Source organism: Cervus elaphus, chromosome 14 (genome assembly GCF_910594005.1).
Source record: "Cervus elaphus chromosome 14, mCerEla1.1, whole genome shotgun sequence".
NCBI classification, from domain to species: Eukaryota; Metazoa; Chordata; class Mammalia; order Artiodactyla; family Cervidae; genus Cervus; species Cervus elaphus.
Window position 1 is genome coordinate 61,917,645 of NC_057828.1, and position 27,555 is coordinate 61,945,199.

At 42.5% G+C, this 27,555-nt stretch overlaps 1 protein-coding gene across 6 annotated transcripts in view; it reads left to right on the top strand.

Moving 5' to 3' along the window:
- The first annotated feature begins 6,590 nt into the window (after window positions 1–6,590).
- The window catches only part of FAM20B (FAM20B glycosaminoglycan xylosylkinase), a 43,582-nt gene continuing 22,617 nt past the window's right edge, over window positions 6,591–27,555 (top strand). The window contains exons 1-4 of one of the 6 annotated variants that reach the window (XM_043922968.1): window positions 6,591–6,743; window positions 9,722–9,940; window positions 19,459–19,962; window positions 25,473–25,559. In XM_043922968.1, the coding sequence (XP_043778903.1) occupies window positions 19,586–19,962; window positions 25,473–25,559 (464 nt within the window). In that variant the 5' untranslated portion in view covers window positions 6,591–6,743; window positions 9,722–9,940; window positions 19,459–19,585. The other 5 variants (XM_043922966.1, XM_043922969.1, XM_043922967.1 and 2 more) reach the window with 5 other exon arrangements.

Sequence of the window (27,555 nt, forward strand, 5' to 3'; positions counted from 1 at the left end):
GCTGCTGGCTGCTTTCTCCCTGGGATCCTAGGCCCGCTGCGTCCAGTATCTTGTCTTCCTCTGTCCTGGGCCACCTCCCTCTTCCAGGAACATCTGCCTTCCAGGACAGGGTCACAAAAACTGCAGGCCTGAGCACCAGATTTCCCCCACCCATGTTTTATTTGGCTTGCCCTGTACTGAAAATATATCTTTTTGGACTTCCCTGGTGGTGCAATTGACTAAGAATCCACCTGCCAATGCAGGGGACACAAGTTCAATCCCTGGTCCAGGAAGGTTCCACATGCCATGGAGCATTGGGTCCACACTCTGGAGCCCACGAGCTGCACTGCTGAGCCGGCATGACCTAGAGCCTGCGCTCTGCAATAAGAGATGTCACTGCAATGAGAAGCCTTTGCACCGCAACGAAGAGTGGCCCCTGCTCGCTGCAACTAAAGAAAGCCCAGGAGTAGCAACAGAGACCCAATGCAACCAAAAGCAAATAAATAAATAAAAGAAATTACAAAACAGTAAAAAAAAAAAAAAAATTCTTAAACATAAATGACTTTGAAGGAGGGACAGAGTCTTTCTCTCATGTTCCCTGGAAACCGCTGGTTGTCTCATCCTCAGCCTACTTTGCTCATTTCCCTTCATGCCTGGCAGCACCAGGCTTCTGAAAGACTTAACTTCACTGGAAGAGGATATGTGGGGGTCTGGTCCATCAAGGGGCAGCATCTTGACAGAAGAGGTCATTGGCTTCGTGCCACATCTTTATTACCTTCAGGATGGGGGTTGGAGAGAAATGACTGGTTTTCCGTGAATGCCTTTGGAAGGACAGTGCTACCTCCCTGTAGAAAATAAAAACCTGTCGCATATATATATTAGACTAAATTGTATGAAATTGCCGATATTGAGCTGGTTTTGCTGCCCTGAAGATGGCAATTTCAGTAAAGTAATTAGCCTCCAACTAATAAAAATAAATGAAAAAAAAAAAGATGGCAATTTCATACAATTCAGTTGATTAATAGGATCCTGGCTTAGTCACTAGTGGAACAGTGGTTCTCAGACTGGGTTGCAAATTAAAGTAAGCCAGGAGCTCTTTAAAACTACCCTTGCTAGGACCTCCTCCTAAGATAATTAAATTCAAATATTTGAGGATGGGGGCAGGCACAGCAATGTTTTCAAAATTCGTGTGTGGCCAGATTGAGGACTGCAGCTTTAGGACATCCTTGAGTTAGTCCTGAGAGAGGCTCAAAGAGTCTCAGCTTAACTTACCTGTTAAGTAACTCAGCATATTACCTATGGGTGATGGGAGCTGAGTTTGAGGAGCTCAGAGCTTCCATGTGGCTGTAATTACCTCATGCAGTAATTAATGCAATTACTTCATGCATTAAATTGAGTTAGTGAAAATAAAAGAGCTTGCATCACAGCAAAAAAAAAAAAAAAGCTGGGGGTGTTAAATATCCCTGTGCATGTGGTAGCATTCTAAGCACATTACAAAATGCCTACCTTGTGGGAATTTACAATTTGGAATCTGCAATGTTATCTCTGCCAAACCCACTGGAGTGCCCACTGGCATTAGAAAAAGGCCCAAAGAACTGGAAAACATTCCAAAACGTGGCCCTGGACATGCACTCAAGAGCACACACTCCAACAAAGTATGGATTTTTGGCCTGGGTAATTCAATGATTTCAGCCATGCTGTTGTTTTGTCACTAAGTCATATCTATTTTGTGGTCGCATGGACTGTAGCCCACCAGGCTCCTCTGTCCATGGGATTTCCCAGGCAAGAATACTGGAGTGGGTTTCCATTTGTTTCTCCAGAGGATCTTACCAACCCAGGGATCAAACTTGCACCTTTTGCATTGGTAGACAGATTCTTTACTGCTGAGCCACCAGGGAAGCCTGGTTTCAGCCATACACGGCAGTTAAGTGAAATACTCTTTGTGAGCTGTAACCCCTTTGCATTCTCGATAATTCTAGGAATTTCACTTTGTCCATAATGGGTTTTTTTATTTTTGCTTTTAATGAGCAGATTAAAAAACCAAAATGAAGTATATTTTTAGTTTAGATAAATATTTGTATTTAGATAAATATATTTCTAGAATAAAAGAGAAAATAGCACATATTAGTTTCAGGGTGATGAAAATATTCTAAAATTAGATTATATAATGGTTGCTCAACTCTGTAACTGTAACAAAAACCATTGCACGCTTTGTACAGGTGAGTTTTATGGTATGTAACCTATAGCTCAATAAAGCTGCTCTTTAATAAAAACCATAATACTAGTATAGAAAGAAAATAACCAAAAACAGTTAATATGCATTCTGAATTTCTAGACAATGAAGGGAGGGGGTGTGTGTGTGTGTGTGTGTGTGTGTGTGAGATGCTGTCGCTGGGACTTGAGTGGGTCTGGGCACGACCCAGGTTCCACAGGACGGATTAAATGAGCAGTCCCGATGCTGTAAGCAAAGGGTGGGCTAGAAATAGTTCTGCAAAGCTGGTGGCAAAATGAGACTCAGTACTTTGTACCTCTCTTGTGGTATGGTTGTACTGATGTCTTTGCCCAGTTGGGAAAGAAATGCAGAAGCAGCGTCCACAGAGAGCCCTATGCAGGGAACAAACCTACCCTGGAGGCAGCAAGGCAGAGCATGCCCGCTCCTTGACTCACTCGCCCTTCCACCACCTCCTCCCAGGCTCCAAGCGCTTTGGACCCGCGTGAGCTCTCTCCGACTGCTCCCTTCAAATTTCTTGGTACAGAATCGACCTAGTAAGTTTCAGCAGGATCCATCACAGTGGGTGTATGCTCTGAAAAGGAGGAGTGTGTGCTGTGTTCATGTGTACAGGCGCCTTGAGACAGTATTCCCCTTACACCCTGGGATTGCTGGGCGGTTCTTGGAGTCCTAGGGCTTGACAAACTGTCAGATACTTGGAAATTCTAAAAGAGTTGAAGGGAAATGCTTACAACGATGAAGGGGCCAAGAAAGAAACCTCCAGTGCTCCCAATCCTCCACGTCTGCAGGACTTGCTCTCCTAAAACTCTTTCAAATGTTGAGGAGCTACCATGCGTTGTGTACTATGGGAGATACAGATGTGAATAAAACACTGTTTTCAGCTTCAAAGGGTTTACCCGTCAGGGGACGAGGTCAGACATATCCCCCAAAGACATCAATAATACAAACCATACCACAGGAGAAGTACAAAGGACCGAGACTCAGAAGCCCAGGAAAACATGCACAGTTAGAAAAATCATGAAAGTCTTCCTGAGTAAGCAGCATCTGAGAGATAAGTTAACATTTTCAGGGATGAAGATGGGGGGGGGGGGCATCCTGCGGGAAGTGCACTGCCCTAGGCTGGAGGGGGACAGCCCCACCCCCGCTCTGATTTCAACCCAATCTCACTTCCACACATCAGTGCAGAGATGCCACCCTGTGTGAGGCAGAACCACAGATGGAAATAAAGATGAAATAAAGACAGTCTGTGTCTTTAAAAGCCTTGCAGTTCAAGGACAGGGGAGAGAGAGGCAAAGGGGGTGATCAAAGATACCTAGAACCACAAGATACCACGTGAGTTGTGAAAGAAGCATCATAGAAGCCTTGGCAAAGCGTCAGACCTAACTAACGGGGGCTCCGCCTGCCCTTCCAGTCTGTTTCTCCGTACTGGACAGTAAGCTTCTCAAGGATGAGGACCTGGACTTCTTGGTCCTTGCATGGCCTGGGTCTAGTTCAGTGTCTGGCACTTGGTAGAACTTTGTTGAAGGAGGGAGGAAGAAAAGGTGGGGGGGAGGAGGATGCAGGAAGAAAGGAAGGGAGGAAGGAACAAACAATTCTCCCAATGGTGAATCATCTGAGGATGTCTGTCTTTAAATTCACATAGCACTGCCTAACTTCAGTTCTTATTGTCCCTTTCTTCTCCCACTTGTATTTTGCTCACCTCAATCTTCCCTCCCTGGCAATACCAGCCCACACTATCTTCCTGGGCCTCGATTCTTGCAGTGATCACAGAGCCTGTGCTGCATAATTTAAGTACTCCGCATTCCTTGCAGCTGCTTCCTGTGCACTAGTTGTGTAAACTCTTTGAAGGCAGAGTCCCCTTCCTAAATGACTGCTTCCCCCACAGTCCTAGAACATATTGACTGTTGATTGGCTGGGCAGTAAGGCCCATTACAGGAGGAGGGCAGAAACACAACCTGGGGTGCTAGTGCTATACATACATGCACAAAGAGCCTGGATAATGGGGCCTAGTGTAGAGAACACTGGGGGACAGAACAGTTTTACATTTAACACAGAGGCCCCAAACCCAGGACAGAAGAGGAGAAAGTGTGTATGTCCTGCAGCACAGCGGGGTGGATGGAAGCATTTGATAGATGTGAAATTAAGCCCTGGAGTGGGTTGCCTGGAGAAGTCACAAACCCTTCTCTCTGAATGTCCCTAAAGATATTAGGGAACTAAGACTGCTGGATGCACCGAGCTTCTCCTGAGTACCAGTTGGACAGTCCATCCTTGCTGTCTTTATCAGCATTACAGGTAAGAAAGAGTCCTTTGGGGACAAAGTTTCTTAGAGGGAACATTGATTTGCCCTTTGCTTTATGATCTCCTGATATAATGAACAAGGTTCAGGAGGATTAGCTGACTGCAGGCAGACCAATGTTCCTGTGTAGAGAAATCAGGTAGACTCTCATTAATACCCAGCTCATTTCCATGGTCGAAAATGACCTCCAAACATTCTCAAATACATCCAGTGCAAGGCTGATACAACTCCTCTGGCATTTGACAGTGTACTCATTCTTGCACTGATTTCATGCTTTCTGCAAAGGGGCTCCCTCTGTAACTAGATTGTCTGGGACAGGTATAAAGACCAATTTTTCCTCTAAGATCTCCCAATACTAAGTGCTTAATAAATATACATATGAATAATAACATTATGCAATAATCTGCAAGTCTTCTCCCCACACATTTCCTTATGTAGTTCTCACAACAACCCTGTGAAGTAGGTCCCATGATTAACTCCCATTTTCCAGATAAAGAAATCAATATTCTGAAAGATCAAGTGGCACGCCCAATATTACACAGCCAGTAAGGAGTTCTTTCCCTTGCTTAAATGAACTCTAAAGCCGGAAGAAGAAAAGTTATGACCAACCTAGACAGCATATTAAAAAGCAGAGACATTACTTTGCCAACAAAAGTCCATCTAGTCAAAGCTATGGTTTTTCCAGTAGTCGTGTATGGATGTGAGAGTTGGACTATAAAGAAAGCTGAGTGCCAAAGAATTGATGCTTTTGAACTGTGGTGTTGGAGAAGACTCTCGAGAGTCCCTTGGACAACAAGGAGATCCAACCAGTCCATCTTAGAGGAAATCAGTCCTGAATATTGATTGGAAGGACTGATGCTGAAGCTGAAACTCCAATACTTCAACCACCTGATGCGAAGAACTGAATCATTTGAAAAGACCCTGATGCTGGGAAAGATTGAAGGCAGGAGGAGAAGGGGATGACAGAAGATGAGATGGTTGGATGGCATCACCGACTCGATGGACATGAGTTTGAGTAAACTCCCGAATTTGGTGATGGACAGGGAAGCCTGGCGTGCTATAGTCCATGAGTCGGACACACCCCAGCAACTGAACTGAACTGAAAGCCGGAAGAGTCAGCCCCGTCTCTCCCATCACACACCTTTTCACATGGATCAATATGCATTACAGTATTTCAGGGATGGGAACACTGAAGTCCAAGCTTAGTATATGATGAATAAACGAATAGATACATTATACAGTGGATGCACTGTATGGAGTCAGTGGAAAGGAGACAATTTAAGAAAAGGAAGAATCTTTAGTTCAGATTGTTTACAAGGAGGGAGTTCCCTGACAGTCCAGTGGTTAAGACTTGGTGCTTTCAATCTCACAAGTCCGGCAGCAAGGTCAAAACATAACAAAATTATACATACATAGGGAGTCTACTGAGTCAGGCATTGGAAACCCAGGCACAACTGCCCTGCCCTCATGGGCCTTACAGTCCTTTGCAAAAGACAGACGTTCAGAAACTTGCAGCAAACTAGTCACACTTTTTGTTAAATGCTGCAAAATGTTAGCGGGGAGCTCTTGTCTGGTCCAAAGGAAGAGCTCTCATGATGGGAAGGTTGGCTTCTTTTGGGCAAGAGGTTACTTTTGCACAGGCAGAAGCAGTGAAGTGGAGGCAAAATGGGTAAAAGAAGGAGGGAAACTGTTTCTCACAAACAGAACTTAGGGACCGCGGCTTCCAGTCCCGCTGCCTGGCTGCCTATCTGCTTCACGAAAACCAGGAAAGAGAAAGCGAAGGCTAGTGAGTGGTCAATTTATGTAAGCGGGGTGGGGCGACAGAGAGAAGCAGGAGAGGCTTGAGTCGGCGTCGAGAGAGTTAACCTGGGCCGGCCCGGGACGCAAAGGGTTAAGCAGGGCGGTCCGGAGTGAGTCCAGTAGACCCGCCCACCGGGGCGGGGGGGCGGAGCCTCGCGGAAGAAGCCCTTGGATTGGCCGCAGGGAAGGCGTTAGGCTAGGACGGTACCAACAGTCGCGAGCCGCGGAGGCGGGGGGTGGGTGTGGGACCGCCGGCTTAGCGCCGGGAGAGGTGGCCAGGGAATGGCCGGGCCAGGGGTGGGCGGGAGCCGCAGTAGCGGCGGCTGGGGGCGGTGAACGCGGCGTGGGGCTGCCCCTCCCCGGAGGCGGCGGGGGCGGCCGGGGCCGCGCCGCACCGCACCGCGCGGGCGGCCATGGAGCGAGCCTAGGGCCCTGCAGGTGAGCGGCGTGGGGGCTTGGGAGGGCGCGCGACCCCCGCCCCTGGCGAGGCTAGGCGAGGCTAGGCGAGGCGGGAAAGTGCGGGCCGGCCCGCGGGCGGGGCGCGGTGCGTGGCGCGCGCCGGGCGGGGGCCGTCTGAGGGCGGGGCGCCTCCCTGAGGGGCTGGGCACCGGTGCCCCGAGCGGTCCCCGAGCGGCGGCTGCCTTAGAGACCGGCCCGGGCCGGGCGCCCCACCTCATTGGCCCTGAGCGGGCTCCCGCCGGTCGTAAAAGCGGCTGAAGGGACGCGACCGAGGCCGCCGCCTCCTCGGCCCGCCTGAGGCGCGGGCCTTACCTGGGGGCGCCTCAGGAAGCCGGGGGTCTGTCGAGTTGACCCACCCTTGCGCCCGGACGCCGTCCCCAGAGCCGACTGGCCCCGGTGCCGCCCTAGTGTCCTGCCGAGCGCCCGTTGCGGCGGCCCGGGGTGGGGGGATCGCGCGCCCGCGGGCCCACCTCGTGGCCGTGAGGCGCGAGTGACCTCCAGGCCCGAGGCGGGAGGCAGGGTAACCGTGCCTTAGGGGTCCGCGGTCCCCTCAGTGTCGTGCACCCCGCGCTCGCAGTAGGGCACAACTTACGGAAACGATAGGGTTGTGCAAAGTGGATTGCGCTTGAGATTTCATTTCCGGATGCTGTGGCCCCCCAAATTAAAAGAGAACCGAAACGTTGCCATTGATAAGCGTGAGCAGTTGTCAAGTTGCGTCCTTGATTGTGAGATCTGATAAGAGTTTCATTCTAATCAGACTTCTGTTACCTGCAGGTCTCCTGGATAGGACGAGAAACGAGAAACGGTAGAGGATGTTGGAGGGAAAGTGGAGGGGACAAGACATGGTTGGTCATTAAGGATTTATTAGCCCTTTAAACGGCCATATCGTCGGTTGGAGGAGTGAGGATTTATAATTCTGGGAAATGAGAAATGCTTGATACAGCAGTTTGAGTCTAGGGCCAAGTATCAGTATCATCCCCACCCAGCCGAGGTTTGATTTCTCACTTTGAAAAGAAGGAATAGGTATGTGGGATCTTTTAGCTTTCAAATGACAGGACTTTATGTAGAACTGTAACTGTGATTACTGTTTATTAACAATTGCTATCCTTGTGTTGTAAGTTAATGTGTAAATTTCACTGGGGTTATTTTAAATTGGGCTGGAGACCTCAGTGTAGTACAGTCCTTCAATTTATGCAGGACTCTTGAGCCAAGCCTTAAAGCACTTCTGCATATATTGTTATTTATCATCAAAACGTATCCTTGAGAATCTGAGATACAGATGTTAAAGATGCTAAATTATTTGCCTAGCCTTAAAGCCAGTCTAAGGTCGATTTATGTTAAATTAATAATGTTTGAAGTTTGTGAAGTTGATGGATTTTGGCCCCTAGAACCTTTCAGTGCAGTCAGTCAGCTGGAGGTCCTTTCACCTTTGAAAGTGCTTGTCAAAAGAGAATTAAGAGGCACAGACAAGCAATTCAGGGTCTCTGCCTCACATTACAGTGCAATGATAGAAATGAATGGTGGTAAAAAATGATCAGGAAATCTTGGAGCTCACAGCTTTTCTTCAGTTTGACTGATAAAAATGTGACATTGGTTTGTCCTATTTTTCTGGAACTAGTTAGGAAAGTAGCCATAATTTAGTTAAAGAATGAAAATTGGAAAACATGCCCAGGATACTTTGATATGGGAACAAACAGATCACTGTTCCTATCATTTACTCCTTTATGTCATAGTTACTTTATGCTGAGTTGATAATTTCCTGACTTTTAGTCCATTCTCTTGATTTCTATTTGTAGACTCCAGTTCTTTCATATAGCGTTAAAGCTTCTGCTTTTTTCCTGAATTTTGAATTTCTAAATGAAATTGTCTGTTTCTCCTGCTCGCAGGGCAGTCTTCAGCTTCCTTCACTTTGTGTGCCCATCATTTTAATGGTGTAAACCCTGAAGCCAGATGCTTCAACTCTTGAATTGATAACTTTTAAAAATAGCAGCCACAGTGGTTGTCTCTTGGCAATTGCTGCAATCTCTTTATAGAATTAAGAGGCTGCTCTTTGTATTCTCTGGCCACAGTTGGAAATAGTAAAAAGGACACTGTCTTTTGAAGCTGATGTCAGGCCACTCTGGGACTAAGTGCCAGGTAGTTTGGGGCAGAGAAGCATGGTTACAATGTGTTTAGTTGCTAAGTCATGTCTGACTCTTCTGCAACTCCTTGAACTGTAGCTTGCCAGGCTCCTCTGTCCATGGGATTTTCCAGGCAAAAGTACTGGAGTGAGTTGCTGTTTCCTTCTCCAGGGAATCTTCCCGACCCAGAGATTGAACCTTCATCTCCTGCTTTGGGGTGGATTCTTTACCACTGAGCCACCTGGGTGGAAGTACAGTTATAATGAGAAACTACAGTTTGGTGTTGTAGTGATAATGATTGATGTGCTTTGTTTTTTTACCTGACAGTGTATAGTGAATAGTAGGTGTGGAGTAAATATTTGGTGGTTGAATGAATGAATGGAAAACAGTATGAGGGAGGAGGACACATCCTTGTGCAGATATTAAATTGTTTAGTTCCTCTTTACAAGAAAAAAAAAAGCCAAGAAAATTGTTTCGGATTCATGTTGAAAATAGTTCAGTTGAGATGGGTATCTGTAATGGGTGTTACTTGCTGGAGCTGCCCTAAGATCTGATTGTGTGATTGGGTGGTGGTCTCGCCACCAGCAACCTGGGTGCAGCTTCATAGACTTGCTCCTGCAGCCTGCTCTGACTCAGCTCACCTAGCAGTTGGTCTGGTAGACACTATTTTTGCACTAGTAGAAGAACTCGAGCTCTTGGTGTTGACCATGCCAGTATCACTGACCCTGACTGTCCATCTTCTGGTCCTTCGTATTGGGGATGGGAGAGGGGATTTATCCTTCCCTGAAGTGCTTGTCATCCCACACCTGTAAATCTCTCCCTCTTTTCCTTCCTTAGACTGCCTCTGTAACCCTCAAGGACTGACGAATTCATTGGCACAGACCTTGGGTACTAAACAGAAGACCTTACTTTGCAACTGAAACCAGCTTTTGACCAACTTGTAACGTCAACATGACTGCTAGAGCCATCTAGGAGAGAATGTAATACAAAGCTCTCACTTGTGATTTTGTTGTTCATATCCAGAATCAGGAGAGGGAAGGCCCAGCTCTGGACATGGTCAGTCTGAGGGGTGTGTCTGTCATACTGAGGGGTGTGTATGAGATATGAAATGAAGGCTGATGCAGAAAAGAGACACTGAGCTTTGGCGTGTGTGTTTAGGAGTCTACTTTCTGGCAAGGTAACTACCCTGTGGAGGGGATGGTGTTATTTGGGTACATTTTGAAAGGAGGTCAAGGAATATGAAATTATGAATGTGGAACAGAACCAAGAACAGGGTGAGGCAGTGAAGTCTATCATTTCCATCATTCTTTGCTCTTGAATGCTGATTCTGCTTTATGTATCGATACCAGCGTGGGAATATGATATTACCAGTGTGGGAATAGGATATTGTGTGCAAAAATCCTTTTTTTTTTAATGTTTCATATGCTTTTTAAACAATGTAGTTTAACCTTTGTTAATTTGAGATTATGGTTACAGACAGTAATCCTGCAGGGCTTGGAGGTGATTGACATATGTAGGTTGTTTGCCCCTTCCTCTTTTGGAATTCTTGAATTTGCTTTCAGAAGTCAGTCTGTCTCTTCTTTCAGAGGTGAAAAAGCAATGCTTTTGCTGCTGTTAGTGTCCCTGCTGCCCTTTTTAAAATTTTTTGCAGCTTCTAATCTTCTGTGGAGGAGCAACCCAGATAACTCTGCTTCCTGAAATTGAATGTAAAACAGCTAAATAAGCTTACTGAGGGTCTGCCTGGCTTTTCTTTATTAGTGGATGAATTTTGTGACCGTTATTTTGGCTGCCCAAAGACCTTTTGTTCTCTGTTTCTTATCGTTGGTTTAGATAATGAACTTGCACTCTATACAGGTGCGTTTATGTCCCTGTAGTTCTTTCTATATAAAAAAGAAAGTGATATGGAAATAGCAGTGTTGGTTCTCATTTCAGAAAGTATTGCCAATAACACTTGAAAGCTTGGTTCCAGCCCTGTCATGTATCATTCTTGGACAATGTCTTGGACCATCTCCAATCTTCCTCTTAGCATTTCCAAATCATCTTTACTCCCAGTCCCAACCAACACCAGACACCAGCTTGGCAATATCAATGGCCGTGAAAGGTGGAAGCAAGGTATATAGAAGGCAGCAGTTTAAAATTGAGTGTATAAAAAATAAATAATAAAATTGAGTGTATAAAATTGGTATTAATATTTGATATTTCAACATTTTTACTGTATGTATATTTGAATTCATTACAGGACTTAGTTTCCCTATATTGGTTAAAAAAAGAGGTCACCTTTAAACCAAAGAGCTAAAGAAATTCTTAAAACCATAAAGGTCTCTACTTTCCTCACTCTTCATTCCTTTTATTCAGTAAGTGTTTATCTCATGTGTCCTGAACTGTACTAGCTTACTTCTGACTACAAAGAAAGTAAAATATCCCCTGTCCTTGAGGAATTCACAGTAGGGTAGAAGAGACAGGCTGCCAAAAAATATATGTGTGTATGTATGTGTGCATATGTATTTATATTCATATATAACAAGGGAGAAGGCAATGGCAACCCACTCCAGGACTCTTGCCTGGAAAATCCCATGGACGGAGGAGCCTGGTAGGCTGCAGTCCATGGGGTCGCAGAGAGTCGGACACGACTGTGTGACATCACTTTCACTTTTCACTTTCATGCGTTGGAGAAGGAAATGGCAACCCACTCCAGTGTTCTTGCCTGGAGAATGCCAGGGACGGCGGAGCCTGGTGGGCTGCCGTCTATGGGGTCGCGCAGAGTCTGACACGACTGAAGTGACTTAGCAGCTGCAGCATAACAAGGGATCATGCCGGGAGCCAGTCAGCCATAATTCAGCACAGACCTGCTTGGGGTTCCTATTTCTAAAGTGATCTGTAGCCTGTGAGCTTGACTGACCCTAGAACATAAGGTTAAAATTGTGAGGTGTTACTGTTGAATGAAGTTTACATACTTTTTCATACATTCAACTTTTTACTGTTGAATGAAGTTTATATACCTTTTCAAGAACAGTAAAGATAGAAAACATGAAGTTTGAAGTAAATTTTTTTGTTATTTGAAATTCTGTATTTTCTACAGTATATAGGAATCACATTCTATATAGCCTTAAATGATTGTTAGATCTGATAATTGAGCAGTGAAATACCTAGAACTTAGGAAAGTTCATTATACCTGGCTCATTTGAAACAACGCAAATTCTTAGGAATTTCCACAGAGTTTCTAGATGAGTGAACACTGCCTCTGTTGGTTTTTTAGAACAAATCTCACTGCTTCAGCTCAGCAGTATGAGCTGAAATTTTTTTCTTTTCACTTTTCAAAAAAATCATTAGAGGATTCCCCTGGATCAAGATTTAAATGGGACAGGTTGCAGGAATTGGATTTTTTTCAAAGAGGGAGGAAACACTCTGTTGCCTGTTTCATTTTTACTCTCACACCCAGGAAGAAAGGCTACCTTATACTTCATTAATGTCTGGTGATCATTTTAGTTCCTTCCTTCACAGGGAACTGTTAGAGATTTTCACATAACACAAGTGTATATATGTGAATAAATATTTAAGTGGAAGTGAAAACTGAGGAATATATAACACTTGAACCGACTTGGACTGTGTAGAAGTTTGATTTTCTGTACTCATAAGTTATTCCAGGGCTTATCTTAAAAGCTTTATTGTTCAGTCTGTCAGTCATGTCCAACTCTTTGTAACTCCATGGACTGCAGCACGCCAGGCTTCCCTGCCTATCACCAACTCCCAGAACTTGCTCAAACTAATGTCCATTGAGTTGGTGATGCTATCTAACCATCTCAACCTCTTCCACCCTCTTCTATTGCCTTTAGTCTTTCCCAGCCTCAGGGTCTTTTCCAGTGAGTCAGCTCTTTGCATCAGTATTGGAGCTTCAGCATCAGTCCTTCCAATGAATGTTCAGGAGTGATTTTCTTTAGGATTGACTGGTTTGATCTCCTTGCTGTCCAAGGGACTCTCAAGAGTCTTTTCCAGCACCACAGTTCGAAAGCATCAATTCTTCACTGTTCAGCCTTCTTTATGGTCCAACTCTCACAGCCATACATGGCTATAAAAGCCATAGCTTTGACTGTACAGACCTTTGTCAGCAAAGTGATATCTCTCCTTTTTAATGTGCTGTCTAGGTTTGTTCTAGCTTACCTTCCAAGGAGCAGGTGTCTTTTAATTTCATGGCTGCTCTAGGACATGCAAAGCTGTCACCTTTAAAACACAGATTTAATCTTCCAAACTGAAGAACATTGTGAAGGGCATTCTGTTCAGCCATTTTCATGAAATAGAAAAAGTTCATGCTTCCCATCTGTTTCACTTACATTGAATGTGGTGTAATTGAACTTTGTAGACAAGAGAAAAACATTGGCCTAAGGTTGGCCAGATTAGTGACAAAACCTCCTAGTTTTCTGCTTCACCTGGCATCCACTCTGACGATACCTACTTGCTTACAGTATTACCTACTCAAATTTACGGAAGTCTTTGCTTCAAAAATATAAGATTACTAGAACTCTTGGTAATGCAACATATGTATTCAGCTCCTGACTGTGTAAACTCAGAAGACAGCATAACCAATGAGGGTTATTTTCTTTGCCATTCTTTCTTCTCAGGAAGTCATCTTTGGGTTTTTGATATGGTAATAATGACCAACAAGCAACTACTATGAGTTGTCCAAGCACTAGTTTTAGCACAATACACCTGGTAGTACCATTCATTTTTAACAGTTCTGTGAGTCAGGTAATAGTGTTTGTACTTCATTTTTCATATAAAGAAATGGAGGCCCAGGGAAGTTAGCAGAAAGAAGGTGAATTAAGAACCTATTTAAGTGAAAAGGAAAGCTACATGTAGATACTGATTAATAATATTGTTTATTGCTAGGTTTTGTTTCAATTGAAGACTCCCAACTGAAGATGAGAAAGAATAATATTATGCTGCTGTAGGCGGTGGTGGCAGCACAGGAGTGGGCTGATTTTCTGAGGATATAGATTTATTTAAGTAGTGAACACTTGATACCACTTAGAATTGGAGGTTTTGACTTCTTAAGCTAGAGGCTCACAATGCTAAGCGGGAACATTTCTGAATGCCCTTTATTTTACTTGTAAGAATTATCACTAACCATCAGGAGAGGCTGCATTTATTTCTAGGAGGCAGCTAATAATAATGTAGCAAAGTGCTCTAAGGTCACTACCAATTGAAAAAAACAAAAGGGCAGTATATCAGTCTCGCCCCAAGGTGGAAATACACTATTTTATTTTGGTACTAAAGGGTTATAATTTTTGCTATTATTTATGCTTTGACTGGGGTTTAAAGGTTAGAATTTATAACCTGGGTGTGTATAGTTCTGTGAGTGTGTGGGGTTAGCCTTAATTGCTATAAAGTGTATAAATGGACTTTAGTAAATGATCCATTTGAGATGCTATTTTTTTCTTTTGTTACCTTTAAGAGACTTTATTTATTAATCCAATTTTTATTTGTACTTAAATGGTTAATTAATATATCCCAGATAGTTGATATGGACAGAATAGACATGAAAATGTTAGGTTTACAAATTACCCCCAAATATAGTAGCTTAAGACTAAATGATTTATTTCTCATACTTGGTAGATCAGCTGGGTCCAGCTGATTGGTTCTTCTACACACATGATATGGCTGGAGTCACGTGGGTGGCTGGATTTAGCTGAGACCTCCGCTGGAACTGGGATGCCCTAAGTGGCTTCACTTGTGTATCTGGCTCTCAGCTGGAGTGGCCAGAATAACTAGGGGCTGACCAGGCCTCTCATCATTCAGTAGTCTAGCCTGAGCCGCTTTACATAGTAGCTTGGTCCCAAATGGAAGCCGCTAGGTCTCTTAAGACACCTAGCACTAGGCCGCTTCCACAGCATTCTGTGATCAAAGCAAGTTACAAAGCCAGTCCATATTCTAGGGAAGGAAAAATAGATTCCACTTCCTGATGGGAAGAATTGTTGGTTTCTGTCTTTGTAGACAGTCACCTGAAAACTATAATTAAATTCAGGTCTTGCCTCTTATGCTTACCAAACCTTCAGAGGTTTGCTGAAACCGGCAATGACCAAAGAAGAAGTTTGTGAAATTGTCCTTGTGATTTCCGCTCAGGATGAATGGCAAGGAGATTGTGTGAGTAAATATGATAATATGCTAGTTATATAATAAATCCTACACCCTTCACCATCTTCTTTGTTAATCGCCCTCTGCATGAAATGTTCATATTGAATGTTTTCCTTCTGGTACCAGACACTCTCAGAATGTCTTGCATTCCCTTCGTGTGGTAAGAACTTGATTTGACCATTGAATTGAAAACACAGAAAACAAGTATTACTGAAGCTTTTGTTTTCAGTTGCTTTGAACAGAAGTTGGGATTTCTTCTCTGTGACCTCAGGTGAAGTAGTGTGAGGTCTCTTGATTAAAGGGACATTCAAGATGGCACAGCTACTAATGAGGTTTGGAACCTTGCTGGTGGCTTATAAACAAGCCACCTTGCTGGTGGCACCTGGTAAGGTAGTAAGTGTTGGGGCCAGGTCTTTTCATGTTCCTCAGCAGTCACATACATTGAATTTTATCACACAGTGGCTTACAGATATTTGCACCAGTGTGTATTTCTGTATATGCTCCTTCAGACATCAGTCAGATTCTTGAACAGAGGGATCTAGTCTTTATACTATGACTTCACTTTTTTCTGTAAAACCTCTATTTCCTCTCCCAAAACAATTTACAATGTAGTCATAAGTTTATCCTTATAAAACACTTACCGTATGTGTAGGAGTGTGTGTGTGTGTATGTGTGTAAGAGAGAGAAGAATGACATACCAGCTTCCATATCAAGCCTCATTTCACTGATAGAGCCAAGAGTGAAACCAGGGTTCAATGTGAAGACTTCTTATAAACGTCTCTCTTCCACAACTCCAATGTGGGAATTTATGCCAGCTTTTAGTGTGAAGACCACCATTAGCCCTGCCTTTTTTATATGAAACATTTTTTGTGTTATATTATTACCTTGAGTCTATTTGTTCTTTGAGGTAGGCTCTGTTCCGCATAACAGAAACATTAAAATAAATGACCATAATATAACTGGACAGTGTTACACTGTTGGAGGCATTTATATGAGGCGGTGCAGGCATGAAATAGAGCAGGCAGACTCCTGAGAATGCAAGAGAAGTTTTCATGAATAATTTGGAATATACCCAGTGATCTTGCTTTCATCTCCTTAGTATCTGAAATGGGGGATCCTCTTAGAAACCCAGTTTGCAGAGTATATAGTATGCTGCTGTTTTAAAGAAGATAATACGGTATGGAAGCTCTGTCTTGGGTACCCTCCCCTCTCAAAGACACAGGAGAGGAGGGGATTACTGTAAAGAGGAAAGGAGACTACTATCATTGGAGGATAGAATCATTCTATATTGCGTATCTAATACATTTTCCTGGAAAGGAATCTTGCAAACTCACAGGCTTTTTGTAGAAATTCCACTAAAAACTCTGTATTGTTAACTTCTTGAATATCTTTGTGCTTGCCCTGTAGGCTGAAGGAGTAGCAGCTTTCCAACGAAAGGAAAACCTCTTTCTGAGCTGTCAATATTTACTCAGAAAAAGACTGTCCTCCGAAACTACCAGCTAAATTGAGTAGTGTCAGTAGAGAAGTATATTGCCTAAAAATGGGTAGCTGATTAAAGATAGCCAAGTTAAGGTGCCAGGTGATACACACTTATTTGATACCAAATACAGTACCGAAGGAAATTAATAGCAGAGTCTTGAGATACTTGCAAAGCCTCATTTGCAGTGGTTTGTCCAGTTTAAGGGGAAAAGACATCTGCTCTTACTATGCTGCGTACTGTAGGGAGTGCCAAAGTAGCTAAGATCAGTAAGGAGTCAGAATTCTGAGAGGGGAATTAAGAACAATCTACAAGAAGACACTGGATGCGGCAGAATGTAGTTAAGTACTGGCCCAAAGGCGAGAGAGGTGACTATAGTAAGGAGGGACCAGAAATGGCTTTGAAGATGGTCCTTGAAAGCTAGATCAGGCTTTGAACAGGAGAAGATGGGAAGAAAAGATAAGAGCAAGAGGAATTTTGAGAGCGCTCCAGTGAGCAGTGACCCGTAGGGGACCGTGTTCATGTTCTGTTTTGGCGGAAGCTGACAAGTGAGGAGGGAAGAGAGACAGTGGTGCCTAGCAACACAGACTGGCCGACGCCATCATCGCTTTGCTGAGGGGTTTATGGAGCTCACAAATGGTGTGTGATTGGAAAAATGATTTTGCTGCATTATCCTGGATTGGAAGACCTGCAGGTCCAACAGGCTGTTCTTTCGGGGATTCAATAAAAGGTACCCTCACTAGAGGCAGTCAATGGCTGCGGACATGCCAGGCAGTTGTTGAGAGGAGAGCCAGACTGCAGTCTGACTTGTCCCACTGGGATGTGGTGACTAGTCACAAACGCCCCTCCTTCAAACCTCCCTCACAACCAGTCTGCAGAGGTGACTAGTGAAGTGAGGTAACAGTTGAACCCTTCAGCCACTTAATAGGAATTTCTTAGTTGAGTGGATGAAGTATTTGCAGCCCTGAACTGATGAGTGCCTTCTTCTGTGGCCCATCAAAAGGTAATGAGATTTCAGAACTTAAAAGCACACAGGCTCACTTTGTTTTGTCTGAATTTTGGAGCTACTCAAACTTCTCATTGCATTGGTGATTTAAAAAAAAAAAAAAAACCCTCACTGTCCCCAACCTTTGTGCTAAATGTCTAGATATGATATGTTTATATAACACGAGGGAGGAATTTCTTCATTCTAAATGAAATGAGCAGCATCATTAGGATCTCGGGTTAACCAGACTTTAGTCCTGAGGAGGGTTTGTAGGACATGAAAGGCTGTTCAGCTGACCCCTTTATGCCAGGGTAGCACCTCAGCTGGAGGGAGTTGCAGCTGGAGGGGCTAAGGAAAAGATTGCCGACACAGTGAGATTTCCACATTACATTTTACCACTGCGGCCAGAGATCTGTACTGTTGAACAAATAACCGAAGAATTTGTGTGGTTTAGGTCATGTTAGGACTAGCAAAAATCTCTGAAATCTGTTCTACTGGCATCGCTGTTATCAGTAATCATAGGGAACTATTTTACTGAGTTTTACACCAAATTTGATACCATCACAATTACATTTTGGATACACTTGAATTGCCTGTGTTTCAGCTAATAGTGTTATGTACTCCCTGGGAGATGATGATGCAACTGAACAGGTGGCTGGAGATAATTAGAATTTGAATTCGACTCTCACTTTGCCATCTTCCTGAAAATGAAATGGGAGTGGTTAATCACCAAGAATAAACTGTGTGTCAGCAAGCTCTCAGCAAGGCGCTGCCCTTAGAACACACTGCTTCTCTAGTATACTGTTCTGGGGTGTGTTTCCAGCTGTTAATAGGGGAGCAGTCTCCGGTTTGACTGGGAGTGGCTCAGCCTGAATCGTTTGCCCCATCTTTTGCCTTGGTTTTATTTCTTCAATTAATAGTTTGAGTTGTTAAATGAATTGGAGAGTGAAGCAACACCCTGTTGTCTTCTTGTCATCTTTGCCTTAGCCCAGCACAGTGCTGCCTGTAGGCATACAGCAGAGCAAGCTTGTGCATGTTTTTAAATGGCCCTCTGGAGTGGAAAGCAGCCTGTCAGCATGCAAATGAGATTGAATTTTATGTTCTTGACACCTTGGCAAAAAATCTTATATTTGGAATCTTTCAGCTTGAGAACTGACCAGTGTGGTGGGCCCCACAGAGGAAGCACTTCTTTAGGTCTATAGCATGAGTATCTTTGTTATGTGCCTGACCAGTCCAGATTTAGTCATGTTGCTATAGTACCAGGTTTCATTAATTTTCTGGTCATGTTCTTCTAATAGCCAGATGGTATAGGGATATGTTTTTCCTTTGCTTAATTTATCCAGATTTGATTATCTGTATTTTACAGGGTTTTTAATTTTGAAAAATAATTAGTAGAAGACTGATAAGTAGAGATACATGTCTGGGTGTTGTATTTCAGTATGTGAGCAGCAGATATGACATGTTTAGGCTTGCTAGGTATTTGAATTCAGAAAGGGAGTTATTACTCTCCTCTGTACCCTCTTTGGCATTTTTGAAGAGTTCTTGTCTTATAATATGTCATAATACTTGTATTTGGAGACAATAACTGGAAAGTTACCAAATACCGGTGGTTTTGGATAATCAAAAGTCATTTATGGGTTTTGAAAGATAAATGAAAGTTAAGGAGTTATGCATATCTTAGTGTTTAACTTTTTTGTGCTTTTTCTCAGTGTTTTGGTTTCTAAGAATTGGTGGCCATCCAAATGGCTCCGGAATGGCTCTGCACCCTATTAAAACAGGAGTATTTGCTTTTAAATTTTCAGTGTACCTAGTTCTTAACTGTTACATCCTTCCTTGGACCAGTTCATTCAAAATTATTGGGTCTTCTCAGACATAGGATTAGTCCAGCTAAAAGGGTGAGCAATCTCTTTGAGGCTTGCAAAAGATTTAGGGGTGGAAGGACAGAATTTCTGAATGAACTGTGCTTTATACTTGGGCTTGCAGGAATTGTGGGAGGCGCCTCAGTGAAGAGATGGACCAGTGTGTATAATCATGGAGTCTCCTTGCTGACCATCACCACCTGCTCTCCTTGATAAGTGAGAGTGGTCGGGGAGAAGGAAAAGAGGTCAACATGAAGCTAAAGCAGCGAGTCGTGCTGTTAGCAATTCTCCTTGTCATCTTTATCTTCACCAAAGTTTTCCTGATTGACAACTTAGATACATCAGCTGCCAACCGGGAGGACCAGAGGGCCTTTCACCGAATGATGGCGGGCTTGCGGGTGGAGCTGGTGCCCAAGCTGGACCACACCTTGCAGTCTCCCTGGGAGATTGCAGCCCAGTGGGTGGTTCCCCGGGAAGTGTACCCTGAAGAGACACCAGAGCTGGGAGCAATCTTGCATGCCATGGCCACCAAGAAAATCATTAAAGCTGATGTGGGCTATAAAGGGACACAACTGAAAGCCTTACTGATACTTGAAGGAGGACAGAAAGTTGTCTTCAAACCTAAGCGGTAAGTTTTCACCTTGGAAGTTATCTGTGCTGTTTGGTTCTCACCTGGAATTTGTTTGAGTGCTCATCCCCTCCTCCTACTATTCTCTTCAGTGAAATGGGAGGGAGAGATGCAAAGGTCTCTGAAGTCTTCTCTAGCTTTTAATGCTCCATGATTCTTTGAGTAAGGGAAACTTGCAGGAATATGTTTTGGTGTACTATATTAGATTGAACACTTTACAGTGAGAGCTCTCCTTGATTTCTAAATTTATCAAGTACTATGTGCCAGATGTTAGAGATACAAAATGAATTGGTTAGGAAATAAGCAACTTGTCAACGTAAGTGTACAGTTAAAGACCAGATAACCATGTGTCAGAAATGCTGTGGAGGGTTGGAGTGAGTTTTGGATGGGTAACGTAAGTCCTTTCACTTGAGCTTTGGTTTTGTTTTAATTAATAGGCTTTATTTTATTTTACTTTATTTTAGTAATTTTAGGTTTGCAGAAAAATCGAGGGGGAAGTATAGAGCGTTCCTATCTGCCCTTGCTCCTCCTCCCCAGTCTCTCCTATAATTAACGTCTTCCATCAAATTAGTACCTTTGTTACAGTTGATGAGCCAACATTAATTTATTAACTAAAGTCTATAGTTTATGTTAAAGTTCACTCTTTGTGCTGTATATTCTGTGAGTTTTAATAAACTTATAATGACAAGTATTCACCATTACACCATCATAAAGGACAGCTTCCCTGACCTCAGAGTCCCCTGTGTTCTAGCTATTCATTCTTCCCTTCCTCCCCCTGAATCCCTGGCAACCACTAATCTCTTTAGTGTCTCCATAGTTTTGCCTTTTCCAGAATGTCATATAGCTGGAGTGATACCTTTTGTAACCTTTTCAGATTGGCTTCTCACCATGTTTTTCAGGTTCCTCTGTGTGTTTTTGTGGCTTGATGACTTTTTTTTTCCTGAATAATATTCCATTGTGTAGATGTACCACAGTTTGTTTATTCATTCACCTACTGAAAGTTACCTTGGTTACTTCCCAGTTTTGGCAGTTGTGAATAAAGCTTCTGTAAACATTCATATGCGGGTTTTTGTGTAGATGTAAGTTTTTAGCTCATTTGGGTAAATACCAAGGAGCATAGTTGCTGGACTATATAGTATGCTTAATTTTGTAATAAACTACCAATCTGTCCTCCAAAGTGATTGTTTCAATTTACATTCCCATCAGCTATGAGTGAGAGTTCTTGTTATTCCACATCCTCGTTAACTTTTGGTGTTGTCTGTGTTTTGGATTTTGGTCATTCTAATGTGTATGTAGTAATACCTCGTTTCTTTTGCCTGTTTTAAGCAGGGAACTGAGTCATCTTAGTTGCCTCAGTCCAAATTTGAACTGGAGAAAGAGCTAGTTCATATACTATTAAACAGTGATCCCTTTGGACTTTTCTAAGGATCTACAGAGAGGATTTGTGTGGCAGTTCTATAGTGTGACTATTTTTTAAGTTTCCTGTGTGTATATGAATTTGAAATAGGTTAACATGATGGTAATCTATATTCTTTTGACAGGAATTAGTTACCAGTGCATTTTCTCAAAATTTTTAAGGTCTGAAATTATCTGTGGGCTAAACATTTTTTTCATTCCTCAGTGCAGCTTTGGAGAGAATTATAACACATAACTTGGGGTCTCTTGCTGGAGTGGGAGAAGAAACATGGGGTGATGATGTGCAAAAACTTACTGTGACCAGAATAGTTGGCTTAGCTCTCTTCATGATCCAAATATCAGTGGATAATAGGCAGCCAGAGAGCTAGTATATTGGGATTCCAGAAATGGAAGGGATCTACATTGGCCTGGGACTGGGAGGTATGGTGTGTGGAAGATGTGGAAATTAGGTAATGTGGAAAAAGCATGGTTATGTGGACCGTGAATCTAATTTCTGTTGCGTGCACACCGTTTGCCAGGTGTTACACTAAGGACTTTTGTATGTTAATGCCTCTAACCTTCATCACAGCCGTGGACAGTTACAGTGCTTATTTCCAGACCCAGAAGCTGAGACGCAGGAAGAGTAACTTGACAGGGCCACCCTGCAGTGAGAGGGAGCTGCGTTTGAATCTGCCAGGGTGAGAGCAGCTGGGGTCCTGCCGCACACGCGAGCCTCTCACGCTTGTTTGTCGTCCTGTAAGAGAGATGGCATGGATCATCCATTTTCGAAAATTTGCTAGTTTCCTTTTGAAATGTGATCCTTGACCTCTTGATTTGTAGCCTGAGCGATCAGCAGCATAAGCAGACTGATGGAAAGAAAGCAAACTAAAAACAAGAATCAAGTTTGTGTAAAAAGAGATGAATTGCAGGCAGTTTGTGTTTAAATAAAAGGATACCCTCTTCACACCACTGTTTATACACTGGGAAATTAAAGGTGAGATGGGACAGCAGGAAGTGTTAGAAGGCAGATATTACTGACAGTGTACAATGTTAGTGTTAGTTCAGGCGCTTTGCAGATAGGTCTGCAATGTTCAGACAAGATATGATATAAATGGAGGGTGGAAGAGGCCAGACTAGTGAGAAGGGGAAGTGGCAGCAGATAAATGCATAAGCTAACATTAGTCACTGATGCTTCATCTCCTATCTCTTACTACCACTGCAGCCTTCCCATTACTTTCCTCTTCCAGACCATCCTGAAAACTACTTTCATTCTTCTCCCAAATACCCATATTATCACTGTGCTCCCCAGCTTTAAAACTTCCAGGGATTCCCATTACTCACCAGATGAAACCCAGCCTCCACAGCCTAATGGCCAAGCCTCCAACAGCCTGGTCCTCCTCTCTCCACCCAGCTCTTTATTCTTGTCAAGGCAGCCCCTTCATCTCCCATCATCTCCCAAATAGCCCTTGTCTATGCTCGGCTCCAGGGTTGTTCCTCCCCCACTCCCTGCAAGCTGTTGAGGCCCCTGCAGTGGGTGGTAGCACCCTAGTCACTGCACACACTGACCTGGGCTGATTATACCTGGCACTCTCGCAGGCTGGGGAAAGTGGGTGCACATATAAGTGCTTGTAGAAATTGACTCCAGTCCGAAAACACCCAGCAAATTGCTATTCTGACCCCAGGGGCCTCTGAGACTATTTAGTCCTAGTGTAAGTGCAAATTAATGTCCTTGTTCACATTCTGATGTCCTTCACCAGGAGGATAGGAGTGATTTATCGGCAGTTACTGTATGAATTTCGTTGTTCTGTCAGTGACTTAAGATGGATCGCTCTGTTGAGAGGAGGATCTAGGTCCTTCCTGCTGAGTTGAGACATGCACCTTTCTTTAACAGCCACTTGTGGTTCAGCATTTCTGAAGCCTGGTTGTCCATGTCCTCCTGTCAGAGATGGAAGATTTGTATAGTGCATGAAATATACAGGAATACAGTCATGCCTTTATTTGCACATTTTGCCTTACATTATTATAAAAGTAATTTTGTTTTTTAATGTAGCTGTATCTTTTCTGGAAGTACATTGGTTTTCATAGGCAGAAACTGCAATTATGGTGGGACAAGAACAAGCTGTCAAGGGCCCAGAGCTTGGGAGAGGTGAAGGATCATGGGAAGTGCTGAGAGGGCCCATGGTGATCAACTAGTCTTAACTAGTTTTACTTCTGGGGAAAGTGAGATCCAGGGTTCTGACTTCCATGTTTCACAAAAACCAAAACATGAACTAAGGATTCAGACCTTTGGACCCCGGTGCAGCTCTTTCATTTTGATTCCTCTTCCTTTCCCATTTCCTTCCCTTCCTGTGTCTCCAGCCCACTCCCAAAGTTTCTGAATTTTTCTAGGGTTTTACATTTCACTCTGTGCAGCCTTTCCATGTTCTGGAAAGTTCTCTAACGTTTCACTGAAAGGAGTGGACTGCATATCACCACAATCTTCTGTGGCTCCGCTGGAGTCCTGAGAAATAAAGTGTTCCAGGCCTGTCACCTGCAGCTGTAGTGGAGAGAGAAATGCTTGAACAGTGTCAGCTTTCGCTGCAGTCCCATTTAAAAACTGAGACTTTTAATTTGGAGGTAGCAGGTGTAATCCTGGGCAGCCTAAATGATGCTTTGACACCAGAGACAAAAAAATTCATATGAGTATATTGACCAGGCTAAGAAGAAACTGGTGTCCAACCAGGTGTTGAGGCACATCTGTCTCCTAACATAAATGTTTCATTGCTTTGACTTGAAAATGTGTTTAATGAATATGGTTTCAGTTTATATTCTGTGGTCATTTATGTTGAAGGTCACTGACTTGTATAGTACTGTTTCTCACTTCCCCATGGCCTTTTCAGCATTGGAGATCCAAGTGACCTTAGTGAAGTGGCTCCTCTTCACATCATTCTCAACTTATTTCTGTCTTGTAAAGCCTACTAGGTCTCCTTTTGATTCAGGAAATGCAAGTGAACAGTAGAAGTCATAGGTGAATTGTGTTCAGTTCTTCCCATTAACAAGTTTAAGCTGTATCTTTTTATATAATTAATAGAAAGAAATATGCCAGTTTTCATTATCGTTCATTTATGTCATGCATGTGATATAAAATCATCAGAATGGAATATGAGATGAAAGACATCTTCGTTGTTGTTGTTTAGTCACTAAATTGTGTCTGACTCTTTGCAACCCCATGGACTGCAGTGCTCCAGGCTCCCCTGCTCTTCACCATCTCCTGGAGTTTGCTTAAACTCATGCCCATTGAGTCAGTGATGCTATCCAAGCATCTCATCCTCTGTCGCCCCCTTCTCCTCCTGCCCTTAATCTTTCCCAGCATCAGGGTCTTTTCCAATGAGTCAGCTCTTCACAAAGACATCTTAGAACTTGCTTTTTGATCCAGCCCCTAATATTATAGATAAGAAATCTAAGACCCAGAGAAAAGAAGGGTTTTACTCAAGGTTATCCAGGCAGGTAATGACAGAGCTTTATCTAACTCTCACTGCAGTATTCCTTTCACTGCATCATCATAAACTTAAAGAGAAAATAGTTATTCAGATAACTTTTTAAAATTTTTCCTTTTCCTACTTGTTTAACAAAACCTGAAGCATATCAGGACCATTGTTTTCCCCAAGAAATTTAAACTTCTCTAATAAGCCTTACCATAGCCATTCTGGTAGGCAAACCTTTTAATTACATATTTGTCTTCATTATTTCAGTTTAGTCAAATAGACATTTCAGTAGACATTTATTAAGCACCAACTATAGACTTAGCACTGTGCTAAAGATACAAAGAGTTCAGAAAAGTACCTTATAGTTTTACTTAAGCTACGTTGAAAGTCTTTAGGAGGGGTAGAAATAACATCTGTGTTTTATTCATAGAATGATTGCAGAGGTAGATGTATAATTCTAGTTTTCTTCTCCACTTCATCTCCACATCATCCACTAGTGATCCATGCTAACCCATGACTGTTCTCAGGGTTGACAGAGAAGGTTACTAGAGCGAAATCAGGCTTGCAGAGTTTCTGTTCTGCCTCATGTACTGTCACCTCTGGTACTGATGTAACTCATGTCTGCATCTGTGCTTCCCATTCACTCTGCAGGTATAACCGGGACTATGTGGTAGAAGGGGAACCATATGCTGGTTATGATAGACACAATGCAGAGGTAGCAGCCTTTCATTTGGACAGGTATGTGTAATCACAGCGGGTCCCATTCATTTTATTTCCTTTTAAAAATATCTTGGAGAGGACTTGTGGACTCCTTTCAAAGGAGTGTAGTTTTAAAAAAAAAGTCTAATAACTTTGACTTGTTAACTTACTTTAGATAACTGATTGCTTCCACTAAATTTGTGTGAGTGCCTCATTATTTGGGTAAATAAAATGGCAAGAAGAAAACCAAAGTTTGACTTCAAATCCCTAAATTGAACTGGTCATTAATTGGGCCTGGCAGTCCTGGTTTTTGTTTTGTTTTGATTTTGTTTTTAAGTAATACTCATTTATCCTCATATGCTGGAAACATAACATGACATATATGTAAATATTATTTTCCTTCATACAAAATATGCACAGCTTCAATAACCAGGATAAATGTGAATTGTAAATGTGTAAGTTAATGAGGAAAACTAATACTTTTTAATCCAGTCATTAGTCAGGATTCTTGTAACTGAATTGTCTAGTGTCCCAGTTGCTCCTTTTGATCAGCTCTTTAATCAGGGCATGTTGATAGACTTTAAAAGAAATTATTCACTCTATTTTTTTAAATGAATCTATAAGGGAACTAGAAGAAAATAAAGATGAATTTTTGTCTTTTTTCAGGATTAGGAAGGATTTTCTGGGTATAAAAGCAATAATTTAAAAATCACAAAGAGGGACTTTGCTCGTGGTCCAGTGAATGACTCTGTGCTTCCATTGCAGGAGAGCATGGGTTTGATCCCTGTTCAGGGAACTAGGATCACGCATGCTGCAGCCAATAAATAAATTTTCAAAAACTCAGTAGATTCAACTAAAAAAAAAAATTAACTCATATGTCAAAAAACGTAAAAATTTAAAAGCAAACTAACTTGGGAGGAAAATACCTGAATCTAATATATAATCTAAGCATTAATAGCCTTAATATATAAGTTTATAAAATCTTATACATACTCTAAAACACTAGTAGAAAATGGACTAAGAACACAGTTGGCTGAATAGGAACTATTGATTGCTGATAAATATGACAGAGGGAGTTCATCTTCACCAGTAATAAAAAAAATCCAGATAATTCCCTGGTTGTCTATCGGTTAGGACACCACACTTTTGGAAGGCTCAGGTTCAGTCCTGGTTGGGAAACTGAGATTCCACAAGCCACACAATGCGACCAAAAAAAAATTCAGTGAAATAATGGGATACTGTTTTCTCCTACTGAAAGTGACAAAGATTAGAAAAAAGACAGTACTTTATTGGCAGGAATAGATTGGCATCCATATACTGCTTGTGTCATTGTTAATTGGTTCCGTCTTTAAGAACTCTGGCACCATATATCCAGAATCTTCATGTTCATACCCTTTGAATGAATAGCTACCTTTTTATGCAAACATCTAAGACATTTCTCAGAAGATATTTCTAAAAAGTACTCTAGAGAATCAGACATTCAAAGATACATATAGCAAGATCTTAGCTAGTAGCATTTTCAGTACTGAAAGTCTGAAAGCAACCTAAACATCTAATGACAGGGAACATTAAATGAATGTTCATTCATAATACCATGAATTTTCACTGCCCCTATTAAGACCTAGTGGGAAAGAGTTGTATAAATCCTACTCATCACTTAACTGCACGTTAGAGTCAGTCTTTGTAAGACCTTATTTGTTCCTTATTTTCTTCATCCCTAATCCCTTTCCTATTTCTCTGTTGATGGACACAAGCAGTGCCTGAAGATCTTTTTCCTATAACCATACCAATATTTCATAGTACCCAACATACTAATTTTTGTTCATCTGATATATGTATAGTGGTATCTCATTGTTCCTTTATATTCCGCCAGTTATTGGCAGAGATACCTCCTCATCTTTTCACAGCGCAGCACCTATTTGTTAACTTGGAGTGAAGTAGTCTTTGTACAGAAATTATTACTTTGGATATTAATTAAATAAATAATGTTTCAATTTATGACCTGTGCTTTGGGGTCTTGTATTTAAAAGCCCTT